The following is a 19,554-nucleotide window of genomic DNA, read 5'->3' on the forward strand; positions in this document are numbered from 1 at the left end:
GGGAGGGAGAGAGGCACAGCAAGGGGAAGAGTGGGGGAAGAGGAGAGGAGGGGGCGGTGCGAGGGGAAGCAAGCAATAAGCACAAGAACAACCACCTTTCCTTCCTCAGTCTTAGAAGCCTGCAGTACAGTTTGAGACCTGCACTTATTGATTTGTTTTCCTCGCTGCTTCTTTTGTATTGATAAAAATGGCCAATGTGGATCTGTTGATCTGTCTCATGGTTCTCCACAGGTGAGAAGACCTCTCCTGTACCCACCGCCTCATAGTCAGCAAGCTCCAGCCTGGTCTTGTTCTGCATGGTCCGCTTGCACAGATAGATCGCTGAAAAAGATAGAAGGGAGGGTGGGAGAGAAAGAAAGAAAGAAAGTGAGAGAGACAGAGAGGAGAGAGAAAGAGAGATAGTAGTTCATACAATATCAACAGGTCCCTGTGAAAGGCTTTCTCATTGCCCCACCCCTCCTCTCCTCTCATCCTGTTTTCTCTGTCTTTCCCTCGCCTCAAGGCCTCCCACCAGATTTGGAGGCTGCCTGTCCATCCATCTGGAGAGCGGGATTAGGAGAGGGGGAGACTAAGAAGAGGCGGATGAGGTGAGGGGAATGAGGAGAGGGGGATCAGGAGAGGAGGATTAGGGGAGGAGGGTGAGGAGCTGGTGTAGCTGTGAGTCACCTATGACTGATGTGCGAGAGAGCAGAGGGCTGAGCTCAAAGCCATCTCCTGTTCCAGAGGCGAGGAGGAGGGGGAACAACAGACCACAACGCTGCTTCATACACCTGCTCTTACCATAGTCTGTGTTCTCAGGTTCCCAGCAATTAGACGGCCAGAAATATGGAGCCTGAAAAAGAGAGGAGACTGAGAAAGGGTCGAAGGACGGAGGAATGGATAGAACCTCCATGAACATCCTTCATGTTGAATTAGGATTTTTTTAAGGTTCAAGCCTCCGAATTGTCTTTCCAGGAGTAATTCTGTAAATCAGAGGCTTTCGAAGGGCCAGAAATGTTTTCCCCAGCTGTGTTTCTCTTTGTTTCCCGCCAAAGTGGTTTATTGAAGAAAATGAAATGCAAATGAATGTAGATTGTCATAATGAAGCTTAACTGTGATTCCAAACACATACACACACACACACACACACACGCACACACACACACACACACACGCGCACACACACCCTCCCCTCTTCTCATCCCTATTTTCCTTCACTTTGAAGAAGAGAAATCAAGGTCAGCTCGTGCCACGTGTTTCCACTGTTGTCTCGCTTAATTAAATAGCTCTTCCAACATCAGCAGAGCTTCGCAAGGACGCCGATGCGAGCGGGAGACGCCTTTTACACAAAGATCATTCTAATCACGCAGCGTGGCGCTGCACCCGGGAGAGGCAGGGAAAACAGCATTTCCACTTTTTAATTAACAAATAAGGGATAAAAGAGGGCTATAATGAATTGGTTTATGACTTCATTGCGATCCTGTAATCTCCTCAGTGGTGGTTGTGGTGGTGGGGGGGAGGGGGGGCGGGGTTAGAGCGGCAGGTGAATGTCAGTGTGTTTAGTTTGAGGTTGTGAAGGTCTCGCTGAGTGTTCCTCCAGACCAAGGTGTTCTCCTGGCCTCACTCCTGATCAATATTTCACAGGAACAGCATCCATGTTTAATGAGGTCACGGACCCCCCACGTGAAAACCAGAGGAGAGACTCTAATGGACATGGGTTCATGTCATTAAGGTTGCAGTCTTCCTGACACGGTTTCATGAATAACTTAAAAGGATCCGGAATCATTTTCTGGCCACTGTAGAGTGTTTGTTCCCTTCAATCAGTCAGATTAGCATTTATATCATGTGTGGGGCCTTGGTTGGCGCATTGGAATCAGATTAAGCAGGATTAGTCAGGGATTAAGTCATACAGTACAGCATAAACCAGCAGGAAGTACGTGTGGGAGTACAACTATTCCCTAATCCATTCATTTTGATCCATCCCAATCCCCCCAAAAACCTCTGACTCTTTGTATATACGTCTGCTTCCTGGTTGAGCTGGAGGTCAGCTAGACCTGCTGTCCTCCATTTTGTTTCTTCCCCGATGATTCTGGCGTTTTCTTTGCGCTCACCTGGAAGCGGAAGAAGGTGCCGTCATCCTTTAGTGCCAGGACATGGTCTGAGATGGGGAAGAAGTATCCCTGGGCAGCGATGAGGCTGCCAATGTGGATGGCCTCCACTGTCGGAAACAGAGAGATACACCCACTTACCATTTAAAAATGGCTATATTTATGTTATATATAACCCTAACCCTATATACAATAGCTTTGGAAGACACAAAGGGTCAATACATAAAGAGAAAATAGAGGGATAGCTAGATCAATACGGACACATTTTAAGATAATCTTTTGTCATTTTTCTACAAATAAATCTGATGCAATCTAGCATCTATCATCACCCCACCTGGATCCTCAATGCCAGGTTCTTCATCAGCCACTGCACAATATCAGTCCCTGAGAAGCAAACAGGAGGTGTGATTTATCAACATTGGGCACTGAGGCTGCGTTTGTCTCAGGAGAGTTGTTAGACCGCAGAGAAGATACACATCGTGTTACCGTTTACGCCACATGAGCCTTTCCTCTCCTCCAAATAGTGACGCCTTTATTACACAGACAGAGAACACACAGCGAGAGAGGCAGGAGGAGAGAGAGATGAACAGACATAGAGAGAGGTGCAGAAAGAGAGGGGGGGGAGTGAGGAAGATGGGAAGGGAAAGAGAGAGAGAGAAAAGACGAGAGAAGCACTGAATAAGGTCTCTCTCTCTCCTCCTTGCTCCGTGTCCACAGAAGCGTAGCGGTGCTTAATTTCCAATCATTCATTAGTTTCTCTGGCCTCGGGCCCCCTATCTGACAGAGCTGCTGCTGTGTCTGTGTGTCTGTGGGTGTGTGTGTCTGTGTGTGTGTGTGAGAGCGTGTGGTGGTTTCTGTGCACACTGAATGTGTGTGTGTGTGACAGTGTGCGGGATCAAGCGTGTGTGTGTGTGTGTCCACAGCTATAATAATTGTGTTTATTGATACGCTCTGTTTATGGCATATCCCAGTGATTCATTCTTGGTGGTGATGGCAGAGGGTGTTGAATAATAAGTGTTGAATAATAACAACCTCCGCCTCTATCATTTATGCAGGCTCTGCCTTCAGTGACTGCTGTGCAAAGCGCCCGGCAGTGATTTGACAGGCGCTAGAGGGGGCCACACAGGCGTGGTGAGATAGATCCATCACAGGCACACAGATGCCCAGCTACACCTTTAAGTTGTCTGTTCCCATTGGTACCAAGTGGTGTAAACGACTCTCCTCTCTCTCTCCCCTCTACTTTATTCTCTCTCTCTCTATCTGTGCCTGTCTCCATCTCTCTCTCTCTGTCTCTCTGTCTCTCTCTGTCTCTCCATCTCTCTCTAGTATGCTTTATTGGCATGACATTTCGGGTTCTATTTCTCTCTCTCTCTATCTATCTGTGCCTGTCTATCTGTGCCTCTCTCTCTCTCTCTCTCTCTCTCTCTCTCTCTCTCTCTCTCTCTCTCTCTCTCTCTCTCTCTCTCTCTCTCTCTCTCTCTCTCTCTCTCTCTCTCTCTCTCTCTCTCTCTCTCTCTCTCTCTCTCTCTCTCTCTCTCTCTCTCTCTCTCTGTGTCTCTCTCTCTCTCTCTGCTCAACTCTGTCTCTCCCTCGTCCTGCCCTCCAGGGTCTCTTGCTGGGGATATCTGCTGTGCTGGATCTGTGTGTCTCGGTGTGTCTGTGCCTCTGCTCCCACCTTCCTGATAAGAGAGGCTTAGCTGGAGGCCGATCCAGGGAGGAACAAGTGAAACAATGTGAAGACTGAGCACAGGCTGCAGGAGGGGCTGGGATATTCTGAGACAATTCATTTTCTCAAGGTCTCATTGGAGAAAGAATGTCCTCCTGTCTCTCCTCCTGTCTCTCCTCCTGTCTCTCCTCCTGTCTCTCCTCCTGTCTCTCCTCCTGTTTGTCCTCCTGTCTCTCCTCCTGTCTCTCCTCCTGTCTCTCCTCCTGTTTGTCCTCCTGTCTCTCCTCCTGTCTCTCCTCCTGTCCGTCCTCCTGTCTCTCCTCCTGTCTGTCCTCCTGTCTGTCCTCCTGTCTGTCAGTGTCTCTCGCCCTCTCACCAGTGACCACGCTGGGGATCTTGGACAGGAAGCTCTTGACGGTTCTGATGGGGACGCCCTCTGTTTCGTCTTGGATGCGTGTGATGATGTCCTCGATCTGAGGAGACAGAGAGGGCTGCCGTGAGTCAAATAACACCGCATTTCAGTTTGATTCGATTCAGTTCAGTTCAATTGAATGAAATTCATTTCCATGAAATCCAAGAGAATTTTCAACAGAAACACTGGTCTTGGCAGGCAAGGACATTAGCATTCTCCTAGGATAACAGCCTCATCACAGCCTTCACATGCAAAACAGGGTCCTGGTTTTCCTCAGTAAATGGAGTCCCTTGCAGACAGTGAGTGTGTGTGGTGTAAAACCTGCTATCCTCTGGTAAGACAGCTAATGTGTGAGTCACACACATGCAGAACACACACACACAACATCACACCACAAAGACACGCCTCAGGTCTATTAATACTGTTCCTGCCACTAATGAAACATGTCGCCCACTTTAAAGTGGGGTAATCATATTAGATAATGTTGAGTTCCATTTAGATTGCATGTTGTCATCTGCGCTAGTCTCTAATATTTTTCTCACTGCGGAGTGTGGGAAGACGTCTTTGTGGCTTGGCAATAGTTTGTTCACAGCTGGAAACCAATCAAATATCTGATCAACTTCTGGCCAGCTGACAAAGAGAGGGTTAGAGAGAGAGAAAAGAGAAAGAAAGATGGCAAGAGAGATAGAAAAGAAAATGTGTGCATGGTTTTCTGTTTACAGTACTGCAAACAAATGAGTCACCTTCACCAGAGAATACACAGAGCAAAACATGCATGCTCACCTAGACACCAACATACAGATGTGCACACACACCCTTGCACACACCCTCACACACACATCCTCACACACACACAGCCTTGCACACCCACCCACCCTGACACACCCACCCACCCTCACACACCCAACCTCACACACACACACACACACACACACACACACACACACACCCTCACACACACACACTTCACACCAGAGCCACTCAAGCTGACATCCGACACTGAGCACACAAACCATGACGTCCACACAGAACAGGCAGTCTTTCACCCTGATCGTGCTTCCAGCGGGTTTTTATTATCCGATAGAGAACAGAACAGTGGTGACTCCTTCCTGACACACACCCACCTCAGGTTCCACCTCAGGTTCCACTTCAGGTTCCACTTCAGGTTCCACTTTGAGCACACGCTGTCCTTAGGGATCAGCATGTAACAATAGTGTACAAGTAACCTCTTCTCAAGGAGCGAACACAACCATGTCGACAATGCATCACAACACATGGGTATGAAGTGCACTACCTTTCAGCAGTGTCGTAGTCCAAGCCACCTAACCGACGCATTCAAATAATTGGTCGCATTTGAAGTGGGTGAAGTTTTACATCCAATCACAGTAATGATGTTAGCAAAGAAATTAGATGACGCAGAGACAATTTAGGGATATTCCCACAGTTGTGGCCTTTATCGGTCTTGAATCCTGAGTCCTCTTTGAGACAGAGTAAAGACGGAGTAAAAATGAGGTCGATTCCAAGATGAGACCTTCAAAAAGGTCTCGAAACCAAGACCGTTCTCGAGTACTACAACCGTACCTGACATTCATTTGCAAACTCATTAGTGCTGTTGCAGTGTAGAGCGTGCAAGTTCTAAAGGGTCTTTGGAATTCAGGTCGGAGAACGGCCCTTGCAAGAGAGCACTGCTGCCTTATTGAGAATGCAGAGAATTATTGTGTCTCTGCCAAGGGCACTGGTATCCTCCGGCAACACAACCCAATCAATAGTGATAGAATGCTAACAAGCCTTGATAGTGCAAGGAGATAGCAAATAGAGCAGTGGGCGATAACATCCCATGTCGGGAACTCCATCAAATCCTGCCAGCTAATCGAAACAAGAACTCAACAAAAGGCAAGCCAGGTTACGATAGCTGTCCACTCCGACAGCCCCTCAAACATAACTTCCTGTTAGACACTGCCTTATGTGTAATTTTGGAACAATGACCTGATGCTTTGGAACGACATATTATTGAGATAAACATGAGCTGAAGAGTATGTGTTTCGTGACTGATCAGCACAGCAGGTCTCCATGTGTCGGTGAAGGAAGGATATGGGATTGAGACTGGGCAGTGAGCAACCCTACACCTCCATAATAGATTAGGTGCACAGCTTCTCTTCTCAAACTCAGAGGCAGGAAGAACTTGACGTCTGCAGTGTGATGCTGTACCTAGTGTCCTGTAGTAGTCAGAGTTTGAGCAGCTAGATACATGCTAAGGTCAAAGTATCCACAATTTATCACTTTATGCTTTCTTTGCTTTGGTCGTGCCCAGACCCTTTTTCCCTGCATGTTTTTCCCAGTTAATAAACTGTTGAACGGTAGAGTTGGCCTCGCCTCCCTTGTTTTTCCACCACGACTCCATGTCTCTCCCATCCGGCCCCAGGGTCTTAAGCCTAGCTGAGTGTTATGTCCTCTCCTTCGGGAGGCATGCGTAACACCATCGTATTCATTAGATCATAAGATTCATTCGATTTATTTTTATATATATTTCATTTTATATTTAAATTGTTTTATTCTTAGATTGTTTAGTTCTTAGGAATTGTTAAACTTCTGTACCTTTACTTAATTTAAGATTCGTATATGTTTAGTGTTTGCACCTCCCTGCCACAATAAATTCTGTGTTTGTATAACATACATGGTGAATAAACCGAATTCTGATTCTGAGATCAAGTCAAAAGCCATCAAGCTACTAATGCATGTGTTTGGTGGAACAACTTTCCATGCATGGGAACATTTCAAGACATGTTTTTAAGATACAATATTTTATTCACAATTTAGCGGTGTACTATAAATATCCAAAATATAATTGGATTTTCTCAACAATGGTATCTAACATATCTCAACCACACTTGCATCGAAGCTGCAATAAATTCACTTGACATCACTGTTGAACCATCATAAGTGCCTACAGCAATGAATGATAAAGAATATGGCCATAAAATGTTAACCATTTACCGATGCATAAAGCATGTAAAAGACCTAAGAAGTTAATTTGTATTTTCTTTCATAGCAAGTGAGCACATCTTGAAAAATGCATGACTATGGCCATGCAAAGAAATTAAATTATTTATCCATGCAAATCTGTATGAAAAGGGTATATCTGGTTGAATTGAAACGCAAAGCCCGGCTGTTATTTTGAGCACAACAGTGTCCTTGATCCCTCAGTAAGACATGCCTTTTTATGGAAACTCCTTCACAATCAAGTGTTTGATCATCAAACTGATTACAGGACCCCACTAGCAGACCCACACCACTTCCACACTGGGAGAAGAGCTTTTGCGTGGAAGTCAAGTGAGAAAAGCAACAAAGTGAGGCATGAGGTCGTGTTGAAGAGCTCTCCGGAAGTCAGTCTGGCGATGTACCACTCTAGAAGTCTTATCTACAAGTTGACAATCAGTGGATGTGATGAGTCATGTCTAGATTTGTATGTCTGTGTCTACATTAGTTGCTAACAGCAGTGTGATAGCCGGTAATATAACTGCTAAACACCTTGGCATCCCTCAGAAACATAGGCAACTAATGACTTTTAGTATCCCTACTGTTTAAACAGCGCACAGTACTTTGAACTGTGGATTTGACTCATCTTGTATGCTTGATAGACTGCATCTGAGCAGTCTGTCTCTCCATTAGTGTTGGACCACCTGGGCTGTGCATCTGGCTCACAGTGTGTTTGTGTGTTTGTGTGTTTGTGTGTTTGGGGGGAGGTAGTGTGCATCTGCCTGTTTGTGTGTGAATGTGCCTCCGTGTACCTGTGTGCGTGTGTGTGTGTGTGTGTGAGTGAGTGAGTGAGTGCTGTGTGTCTGTCATCTAAGGGGAGCGTTCATGGACTTCAGAGCTCAGCTTGCTCTTCAAAGACCACCTGTCTTCCCCAGTGCAGCGATGCAGCACAGGCTCACAGCTGCTCTGGAAGTAGGGACCCTCTGGCTGACACCGAGGGTCCCCGAGGGTCCACAGCCCCCCTAGAGAGCACATCTCTGGGGGGGGGGGGGAGACCTCCTTCTCCAGAGGCTCACCTGGACCATCTAACCCAGTCCCTTAGTTTTTTCACATACTTATGATGCTGTGTGATACATTCATGAGTGAAAACCCCCCCCAAAAAAACAGAAGTGAGATAACATGTGTTCACGCTGATATTGGTAGTGCTGTTTTAGCTGCAGTGGAGCGTCTTTGAAAAACAGCTTTTTCTGCAGGGGGAGGCTTAGTCAGACTCTGGAAACCAGACCATAATATTCAGAGGGAGAAGAAGATGGGCTTGGTGATGAGCTTTCCTACCAGGGATGTTTCTAAGATGTTTTCCAGCATCTCAGCGGGGATTGGAGAAAATTACACAATTTAATTATCAGGAGGAGTCAGGTGTCAGGAGTCAGGTGGCTGAGCGGTTAGGGAAGCGGGCTAGTAATCAGAAGGTTGCCAGTTCGATTCCCGGCCGTGCCAAATTACGTTGTGTCCTTGGGCAAGGCACTTCACCCTACTTGCCTCGGGGGGTATGTCCCTGTACTTACTGTAAGTCGCTCTGGATAAGAGCGTCTGCTAGATGACAATGTAAATGTAAATCACATTTTCCTTTGACTCAGGATTTTGTTTGTAACGATGCTCGCCCCAAAAGAGATACTCTAAATTTGGAGCTAAAATAATCAAGTTAACACACTATTTATCTAATGTCTATGCCAGTTTTGAAACACACCAGGAGATGAATAGGAAACAAGCAAACTGTCTCAATGAGATTACAAATAATCCCCAATCCACATGTTTGTTGACTCACTTGACTGGATGTAACTGCAATAACAATCCACACAGTACAAATCTTTACAATCTAATCATTGACCTCTCCAGTCCAACCTCTGATTAATGCCTTCATAAACCTGCCGGAAACACAGACACAGAGAAGTTAGGCAGAACGTTAGTTTTGTTGAACTGAAGTTCACTTTTGATCCCATCTAGTTAGCACCCAAACATGGACCTGGCTGTGAGATTATTTATGCCGCAAGAAGAGAAGATTGAAGAAATTGGCCTCACTAATGTCTCATGTCTACCGGGTTGCAGGTACTGTGGTATTCTCTCATTTGTCTTGAATTAAATTGAGACGTGATCTGCTTCATAAAATGTGAGAGTTTGTTGCCATTGACTACGGTCATACTGGTACCTTTTTTAATATCTTACCTCTGCGAGAGTGTGTCAGAGCAAATGCAGCTTTTATTATTGTGTGAATCATACGGCTTCGTCACATTTTTACATCTTTGGACCCATTACTGACAGGGAGAAATGGTCAAATTCTTCATTACAGTGATGTAGGGCCAGACTTCCATATACATTTAACAACAATGGAAACAAGGACTCCACAAGAATCCAATATCTTTCAATATCCAATCTCAGAAAATAAAAATAATTCTTTATGGTGTGGGGTTCATAGTGGAAATGTATCTTACAAAGGTCACATCCTTTTAATTATCATTACCATGTCAGGATTTAATATAATGAAAGTATAGGCGCAAGTGAAGTACAAGACACATGCACACACACACACACACACACATAGACAGAGACCTACCTACCCACGCAGACAAACACACACGTGTGCACATCATCCCCAAACAAATACCTCTTCACTGAGAAGTGTAGTGACTCATGATGAGGAACTATATCCCAGCACAGGAGAAAACACTTTCCTGGGGAGTGTGTCTTTCGTTCACTGATCACAATGTTGACTCTGCTATCATACACAATCATCTTAACAAAGTAACCATGCGAGTGAGTTAAACAAGACACTCTCCATCCACTTGCCATTTTCTCCCTGAGAGCCCCCTCTTGCCCACACAGCCCCCCCTCCTCTGCCCTCACTGGCCCTGCCCCCCCTCCCCTGCCCCCCCCCCCCCACTCATCTGTCCCTGCCCCCACTCTCCCACTACAACCTCCTACTTATTTGGCGCGGCATAGGACTAGGCAATGCCCCTGTGTAATAGTTTGCCCTCGTGTAACAGTTTGTTTGTCGTCTGCTTCCAGTGCTGTCCTCCGACAACTCCCCGAACAGCTCAGACACTCATTACCGATCTGGCGAGTCTCTCCCCCCTCCCCAGTGCCTGCGTGTGTCCTGACACCCTGCCAAGGTGCTCATTTACACCCTGCTAAAGGATCCCACACACCTTCCTAGCAGGGCCAGGAGTGCTGGAGGTAAGAAGCTGAGCCTGAAACGCAGCAAGCACATTATATGGTGTCCAATCTGTACAGTACGGAACTCCCAAACGTGACTCTGAGGTTTGGAAAGCTGATCTGGATGGGAGGGGGAAGATGACATCTGAACTCTAGTTAGAGGGTGTGTATTGTAGTCTCAGGTGAGGTCTAATTGGGCAGGAAGATCTTGGGGGGATTTCATGTTCTCCATCTGCAGGTGGAGTAGAGGATTAGTCCCACCTGTTGTCTCTGAGCACAGGAGGCTGGGGTAAGGGTGTCTCACTGGGGAGGGTGGAGGTTGAGGAGGCTGGATGGATGATCACGGAGGCTACAGGAGGGTAGGGGGAGAATGGAGGGAGGCTGGGGTAGAATGGAGGGAGGCTGAGGGAGGTTGGGGGAGGCTGGGAGAGAGCTCAGGGAGGCTGGAAGTTGATGAAGTCTGGGAGGAGGATGGAGGTTGAGGTAGGCTGGGGGAGGCTGGGAAGAGGATGGAGGTTAGTGGAGAATGGGGAGGCTGAGGGAGGTTGGGGAAGCTGGGTTGAAGGGGATGATGAGACCAGGCTTCTGAGGACACATAAGCAAACCCAGAAAGGATTCTCTGTGACAGACTAGGCAGAGCCAAGATGTGAAGGCTCCAGCCTCACATTCTCTACTAAGCCTCACAGCCTCACCTTCTCCACCAAGCCTCACAGCCTCACATCTGAGAGACTGGCCAGGAAGGTTCCAGATGAGCCGGCCAGAGAGTTGAGTGAGAGGGTAGGAGGGGATGAAGGGATGAGGATATGACTGGGGAAGGGACCGTGGCAGCGCTGGCTTAACAAGTGAATCGTTCCCATGGCGACTGCCGAAGAGGACGTTTTCAGAGTTTGTGGAGTTTCTCCTGCTGTGTTGGCACAGAGCCAGAACTCGGAGAAGACGGTGGAATGTGAGCACAGGCCAGTAGCTCCCTTGACAATAATCAATCCGGAAAAATCTTTATTTCCAGCGATGAGGTCAGCAAACAGATTTGACCCCTGAGACCCAGGCACCGGAGATCAGATTGGAACGCACCATTAACCCTGAGAGGGGTAGTCAGTCCGCTCCCTTGCTCCTAATGAGCTTCAGAGCATCAGCACAGCCCCCTTTCTAACCTTGGCCGAGTTCCAGTGGTCTGGTCAGACACAATCCCGTTATCCCATTATGCCAATTAAAGCCCTGCCAGAGGGTGACAGAGAGGTAAATGTTATTAAACCGAGAGCAAGGAGCACAGAGTTGCACAATTAGAAGAACATTCTTATGTCGTTGATTCGTGTGGCCTCTCTTCAGTTGCATTCATCTTGCCTGTGTTTCGGTGTTGTGTCTCATGGTACATTTGAGCTTATTTGTTACAGAACTGTGTGAAGTTCTGTAACTGACAGGGGGTCAGATGGCTGAGCGGTTAGGGAGTCAGGCTATTAATCAGAAGGTTGTTGGTTCGATTCCCGGCTGTGCAAAATTACGTTGTGTCCTTGGGCAAGGCACTTCACCCTACTTGTCTCGGGGGGAATGTCCATGTATTTACTGTAAGTCGCTCTGGATAAGAGCGTCTGCTAAATGACTAAATGTAAGTTCCAGCAGGCCTTTTCCCCTTCCCTGTCAGATGAAAAGGACCAGACATGTGGGTGTGTGAACCTGAATGACTCTCATTAAAACCTTCCTGTCATCATGGCCTCTGCAGTCTGAGAAGAATCTCAATGGCAGACGGACAAAAGGATATCGAATTTTCTTTACAGAACCGTCTGAAGCTTTCTAGGCTGGTGTAGAGACACGTTGCCTTGAACTACTCAGTACCACTCAAAGAAAAAAAAAGACTTTCATCATGATAAATACGTTATCATGAGTGTATCCCATCATTCCATCATCAGAATGGTGAGATACACCACATGTTGAGTGGCTGTGATATTAATATCATAGTCTGATACATGCCATTCTTCTCTCCTGCCTCTTCCCCTCTCAGCCTTCTCCTGAACTCAGCTCGAGAGCTCTCTCTGTGAAAGAGCCGTGTGCTTGGCCACCTACTGCACGGAGGCTGAGGTGAGGAGTGTGGGCGCTGGGAGCGGAATCTTCTCTGAGCTTAGTCCAGAGAATTTCGTGGGCTGTTAAAACTGAGTCATTAAAGGTTGTAGATAATGAAAGGAGATAATATGATCAAATCTTTTTTGCACAGCCCTTTTTACAAGTAATGTCACAGAGGGCTTCACATACGCCCACAGAACCGCACCCAAACCAACCTAAATATGAGACGGTATTTAGGATGATATGTGATGGGATGCAAAAGGGCTGTAGAACTTCACCCACTTCATCACAGAACTACATTGGCCTTCCCGTGACTAGTGTGGACTGATGAAATAAAGAAAATATAGTTGTTTTATTGTGTAAAATAGCTCAAGCTTGTTTGAGGCTATGTCTTATTTTTGTTTTTGTTTTCCCTGAAACGAGCAAACAATCTGCTTGAGCCACCCACACATGATTTGTTTCTGCCTTTCTGTTTCTAGCATGCACACACACATGCACACACACACACACACACACACACAAAGTCTGTCAGGGGTCTGAATCTGCCCTGAAGTTATATGACGTTCAAAACCAAAACAAACAAGCACCGTGTGATTTCACATTCACATTGTTCAAACAGCATGGCAGCGCAGCCACACGGACCAGTCACCCTCTCCACACTGACTCACGGAGACCAACGTCAGCTGACAACAGAACAAAGGAGAGAGAGAGAGAGAGGTGTCCTGAAGAATCCAGCTCACTCAGTCTCTCTCTCTCTCTCTCTGCACTGTGGGTCTCCAGACATCTCCCACTGTGCTCGGAGGTGGGAGAGACTCTGGAGATCTGAGGAATGGGAGGTGTGTGGAGGTGTAGAGAGCCCAGTCCTACAGAGGTGGAGGTGTAGAGAGCCCAGTCCTACAGAGGTGGAGGTGTAGAGAGCCCAGTCCTACGGAGGTGAAGGTGTAGAGAGCCCAGTCCTACGGAGGTGGAGGTGTAGAGAGCCCAGTCCTACGGAGGTGGAGGTGTAGAGAGCCCAGTCCTACGGAGGTGGAGGTGTAGAGAGCCCAGTCCTACGGAGGTGGAGGTGTAGAGAGCCCAGTCCTACAGAGGTGGAGGTGTAGAGAGCCCAGTCCTACGGAGGTGAAGGTGGGACCCAGAGATGAGACCTAGAGTCCACTACTATAAACAAATACGAAGTGGTGTCGTACAGCAAAAGACGCTGTGAAAGCCCACACAGCTTTCACAGCGTCACGCGAAAGATTCGAATAGCGCGAATTAGCGTCATGCTTGCGAATTCGCATTGCGTCCGGTCTCTGACACAGCGTCATAAGCATCTCAATACTGTATCACAGGCCGCGCTAACCTAGGGCTGATGTATTCACTCTCTACTAGAAAGTGTGCAGTGTATACTCTCTCTGACCTTCCCTAAGATGTGTCTGGCTTCTGTCTAATGACAGACTTCCCCTGTGAATATGAATATTAGCATGGGGGAGAAGGGAGAGGGAGAGAGAGAGGAAGGAGGAGAGAGAGAGAGACAGGGAGAGAGAAGCAGAAAGAGAGAGGGGAAAGATGAAGAGTGGTGAGAGAGAGAGAGAGAGAGAGAGGGAGAGAGGGAGGGAGGGAGAGAGAAGCAGAAAGAGAGAGGGGAAAGATGAAGAGTGGTGAGAGAGAGAGAGAGAGAGAGAGAGAGAGAGAGAGAGAGAGAGAGAGAGAGAGAGAGAGAGAGAGAGAGAGGGAGGGAGGGAGGGAGGGAGGGAGGGAGGGAGGGAGGGAGGGAGAGAAAGTAGAGAGAGAGAAGAAGAAGAAGAAGAAATTGAGCTTCCCACCATGTGGCCAGTTTGTTCGTCCTCAGAGGTCCAATTAGAGAACACACACAGCTCACCCCCTTACCTACGAATGCTGAGCGCTTTCTCTGAAACAGCCGTGACTCAAGCAACTCCTCTAACCCTGACCTCCTCTCAATACACCTGAGAGAGAGAGGTAAGAGGGAGAGAGTGAAAGAGAGAGAGAAAGAGACAGAGAGAAATACTTCTGTAGAAATAAAAAGACAGACACAAAGAAAGAAAAAAAGAGAGTGAGAGGTAAGAGAGAGAGAGAGAGAGAGAGAGAGAGAGAGGATCAACAGGATAGACAGCCATTCCTGGGTCCCATCTGCCCAGGCCAGGAAGTACTCAGGACAAACAGCTCATTTACATTAATCACCACCTCTCTAATACTTCCTCTCAGGTGCAGCAACAGCAAGCCTACCCTCCGTGGTACACCTGATGTCAACATGGGTCCCACAAACAAGGGCACCCTGAATAAAAACACGGCTTCTACGGTTCACTTCGGCACACGCTAAATGGGACAAGGAACCACATCCATTCAGTCCATGCATACTTGTACGAAGTAAAATGGCCCGGTGATTCGGACGAAAATAGCAAAAAACAAACCAAGGGCACCTGACCTTGTTCCAAATGAGCGAGTCAACAGGAAAGAGGCACGATGACTAAATGGGTCATTTAGTTGGTATTCAGGACCCACGCTCGGCTCTCCTCCGCTCCAGAGAGATGCAGCTATATTTCAGCCCTGCATCAAGGACCTCCATCGATCCCTGGAGGAGCCCCCAGAGAGCAGCCGTTCTGACGGCTGATGGAGCAGCCCTCTCCTGCACTCGGCCCCTTACTGCCTATCCATCGCACCCAGCGCTCGGGCTTATCTCCCTGCGCTGTCAGCGCCCACAAATGGAGGAAATAGAGAGATCTATGCCAGCATTAGTGGTTGCCCAACCCCCCCCCCCCGCCCAGTCCTTGAGGAGAGTGATAGAAGCACTTTAAAAAGTAGTGGTCGGGAATAAAGTTTGAGGAAAGCCCTCGACACCTGCTGACCACCCGAGGAGTGAGAGAGAGAAGTATAGAGAGACAGAAACAGAGAAAGAGAGAGAGAGAGAAGTATAGAGAGACAGAAACAGAGAAAGAGAGAGAGAGAGAGAAGTATAGAGAGACAGAAACAGAGAAAGAGAAGTATAGAGAGACAGAAACAGAGAAAGAGAGAGAGAGAAGTATAGAGAGACAGAAACAGAGAAAGAGAGAGAGAGAGAAGTATAGAGAGACAGAAACAGAGAAAGAGAGAAAGAGAGAAGTATAGAGAGACAGAAACAGAGAAAGAGAGAGAGAGAGAAGTATAGAGAGACAGAAACAGAGAAAGAGAGAGAGAGAGAAGTATAGAGAGACAGAAACAGAGAAAGAGAGAGAGAGAGAAGTATAGAGACAGAAACAGAGAAAGAGAGAGAGAGAAGTATAGAGAGACAGAAACAGAGAAAGAGAGAGAGAGAAGTATAGAGAGACAGAAACAGAGAAAGAGAGAGAGAGAGAAGTATAGAGAGACAGAAACAGAGAAAGAGAGAGAGAGAGAAGTATAGAGAGACAGAAACAGAGAAAGAGAGAGAGAGAGAAGTATAGAGAGACAGAAACAGAGAAAGAGAGAGAGAGAGAAGTATAGAGAGACAGAAACAGAGAAAGAGAGAGAGAGAAGTATAGAGAGACAGAAACAGAGAAAGAGAAAGAGAGAAGTATAGAGAGACAGAAACAGAGAAAGAGAGAGAGAGAGAAGTATAGAGAGACAGAAACAGAGAAAGAGAGACAGGGAAAGAGAGGGAGGTGCGGTCCCTTCAGACAGCGTGCCAGGTGATGTGTAAGAATGTCTAACAGCGCAAACATTTTGCGGCCGGTACTCTCGACATCTCTGCCTCTCTCCACCAAGGTGCCTCAGCCCCAAAGCTCACCTCGTCATTCACCTAGTCATTAGCACCTGCCCCATGACTAGCAGTCAGTAATTATGAAAGCACCGCTAACTCAACACATTGCTTCTAAAGGAAAACCAAGCTCAAACGGCAATAGCCAACACACACCAGTGCTAAAGAGCACATCACAGGATGAAATATCCGTGGTTTCATCAGAGGGGGCGAGGGCCAGCAAAGGGGGTGTGAGAGGCAGGCAGGAACAGAGGGAGCAGGAGGACTGCATTCATTACGGCGGAAGTAAGGCGGAGCCGCAGTCCAGGGAGGGCAGACACATCTGAAAGTCATTTCTTTTCAGCACCGTGCGCAGAGAGAGATAGCAGAAGACCATTACGCAAGGAAATGGCCGGGACACTTGTCCCTTAGGACGTTCCAGAGGAGAGATAGGAGAGGGGGGGAAACAAGAGAAGGAGGAGGAATATATAGAGGAAGGTGAGGCAGAGAGGAGAAGAGAGGGAGGGGGAGAGAGAGAGAGAGAGAGAGAGAGAGAGAGAGAGAGAGAGAGAGTGAGCGAGCGAGCGAGAGAGAGAGTGAGCGAGCGAGAGAGAGAAAGAGCTCATTTGGAAATAAAGAGTTTCATTAGATTTACATTTAGCAGACGCTCTAATCCAGAGCGACTTACAGTAAGTACATGGACATTCCCCCTGAGGCAAGTAGGGTGAAGTGCCTTGCCCAAGGACACAACGTCAATTGACACGACCGGGAATCGAACTGGCAACCTTCAGATTACTAGCCCGATTCCCTAACCGCTCAGCCACCTGACTCCCAGGGTATGGACATTAGGGTGGGTAGAGACACAGACACATTAAAGGATTGGACTTTCACAGGAAAATGGTGGTCATTGTCACCTGAAAACGTGTACTATATTTGTATACAGTCAAATGGTTTTAAAAGAATTGCAACAGTACTTAGGCTGTATTTCTAACTCTCATTTTCAGTTTTGTCTTTTTCAATTATTACATAACATGAATCAATATGAGCAGATGAAATTGAATAAGTTGATTTCTAGCAACACATGGATTTCTTGTCAAGGGAATTGTTCTTCAAGAACAAGCAGGGGGTAATTACTAAAAGCCTGTCTAAACTCTCTCTTCATCTAAGCTGTATGTCTGGCCTGACTCCTGCTGTCTAAACTCTCTCTTCATCTAAGCTGTATGTCTGGCCTGACTCCTGCTTTAGAAGAAATATATGTCGTTCATGACTTGTCACTCTTCTCAGAATGGATTCCTATTTTCTGTAATCTATTACTTTTTGCACTTCTGGTTGGACGTTAACTGCAAATCTTGGGCTTTGTTCTCGTACTCATATTAATTTCTTATTGATATATTAATGTCACTGGTTCCACTGGGCCATCTGATCCTTCTGCTTTGAATCACATGGTATTACTATAGGACTGGATCACATGGTATTACTATAGGACTGGATCACATGGTATTACTATAGGAATGGATCACATGGTATTACTATAGGACTGGATCACATGGTATTACTATAGGAATGGATCACATGGTATTACTATAGGACTGGATCACATGGTATTACTATAGGACTGGATCAGCTCCACTCAAAGCCATGATAGTCCACCAGCAGCCAAACAAAATTATTTTTACATTACAAATCAAGTTTCAATCAACACAACTTCACAGTTCTCAATTTGGTGAAGCAGACTTGTGCTTTGGCTCTGAAGATAAGACTGGCTGAGATCTGAATGATAGGAATGTTGTTTTAGCCACTGGCGTAATTAGGTCTCTTTGAATCTCGAGATGAAGGAATCTCTTTGATTTTTTTTCTTCTGATTAGCGGTCAGTTAGAGCACAAACGCGCGCGCACACACACACACACACACTCACACAGAGACACACACAGTGTGTGTGTTTGTGTGAGCAGTAGCCAACATGAAATAAGATTGACTTGGGGGAACACTTTCAAATCTCAGTGGCTTCATGGTTGACAGCAGACAGAACAGCCCCTTTTGTTTCTCTGTGAAAGTCTCTCGCTGCCAATTAGCCTCAAATTCCCTCAGAAACAAGGAATAACCCATTACCAGCCTATCTCCAGCACCGGAGGTGAGGGCTGAAGGGAGACGTTGAAAAATTCCGGGGACCAATCTGTCTCTTGTGAAAAGGAATGATAATTGGGGAGATGTGAACTTGAGAATGAAAGTATTGCCACAGTACCTCTGCAACCTTTAAATACAGTCCTGGTTGAGGAGAAAGGTTAATTTCCACACAATTGAAAATGCTCTGGGTCAGCACCAGGGACACAGTTAGACGAGCAGGGTTTGGATGCCCCATGCCAACACAGGGGACTGGGTTCAAATCCGCCTCAGTCCGTATCCTGCAGGTCTTCCTCTTCCCCCTCTCTCTATGCTTTTCTGTCTATCTACAACTGTCCTATCAAGAAAAAAGGGCAAAAAACGATCTTAAAAAAACAAAACAATAACAGCGTTCCAGGCAGATGGATGCCTGACTGCCAGGCCTGATGGACTGAGCCCTGCCTGTAGGTGGATCTCTTAGGGAGGTTGAAGCGATGTAGCTCGGCGCTAAGGCAGGGGTCTGCCGTGTCAGCCCCAGAGAGGCAGACACGGCATGAATCACGTCTCCTCTGACAGGCTGTTCCTCCAAGCTGGCAGCCAAGGGACTTCTACAGCACCAGACTACTCTTTATGCAAATACAGGCACAGATGTGTGCCTCAGGCTATAAACAAATAATTGGTAACAATGAATTATCAATGTGAAATGCACAACATGTAACGTCAGTCAAATTTGAGAGTGCATGTTGTTGTACATGTTTTTTTGGCTTGTTGAAGAACAAGTTTCTCTAGGCGGGCATAATTAAGGTGGTTAGAACGGCACGTCTTCAGGTAAATATTCACATGCCAGCATACATGTGCTTGTCATCAGAACTCTCAGAACCAATCCAGAGAAATTGATGCTACACATTCCATAAATAAAACGACGACAGGATCCAAAGATGTGACTAGGACCAAACAAACTGTGGGGGGGCTGTGGGGTTGGCTGTGGGGTGGGGTGGCTGTGGGGTGGGGTGGCTGTTGGGTGGGGTGGCTGTGGGGTGGGGTGGGGTGGCTGTGGGGTGGGGTGGTTGTGTTAAATCAGCCCCATGCTCCACATCTATGGCTTCAATCCGAAGAACGGATGGCAACTGTATGTAGGTGATCTACACAGAAACAGCTCACTGTGCAGTCCTGCTCGCTTGAGCATCCTGTCGTGCTGTCTCCCCCCTGCCCATCTTCACCTGTCTCCTCACTTGTGTGTGTGTGTGTGGATTTGTTTAACTACTTTTGTGGGGACTTCTGGCGCCCACAAGGATAGTAAACTAAGGAAGAATTCAGCTTGTGGGGACATTTTTCTGGGCCCTACAATTTTTTAGG

The 19,554-nt window shown here is 47.0% G+C and overlaps 2 protein-coding genes across 2 annotated transcripts in view; one reads left to right on the plus strand and one right to left on the minus strand.

Annotated features, from left to right (window-relative positions):
• The window catches only part of chac1 (ChaC, cation transport regulator homolog 1 (E. coli)), a 182,779-nt gene that overhangs the window by 96,824 nt on the left and 66,401 nt on the right, over nt 1–19,554 (plus strand). The window lies entirely within an intron of this gene.
• Nucleotides 1–19,554, minus strand: part of rgs6 (regulator of G protein signaling 6) — a 39,620-nt gene that overhangs the window by 8,090 nt on the left and 11,976 nt on the right. The window contains 6 exon segments of the mRNA XM_062468553.1: nt 257–321; nt 781–832; nt 2,091–2,197; nt 2,422–2,436; nt 2,439–2,471; nt 4,130–4,226. Coding sequence (XP_062324537.1) covers nt 257–321; nt 781–832; nt 2,091–2,197; nt 2,422–2,436; nt 2,439–2,471; nt 4,130–4,226 — 369 coding nt within the window.

Source organism: Osmerus eperlanus, chromosome 8 (genome assembly GCF_963692335.1).
Source record: "Osmerus eperlanus chromosome 8, fOsmEpe2.1, whole genome shotgun sequence".
Taxonomy (NCBI): Eukaryota; Metazoa; Chordata; class Actinopteri; order Osmeriformes; family Osmeridae; genus Osmerus; species Osmerus eperlanus.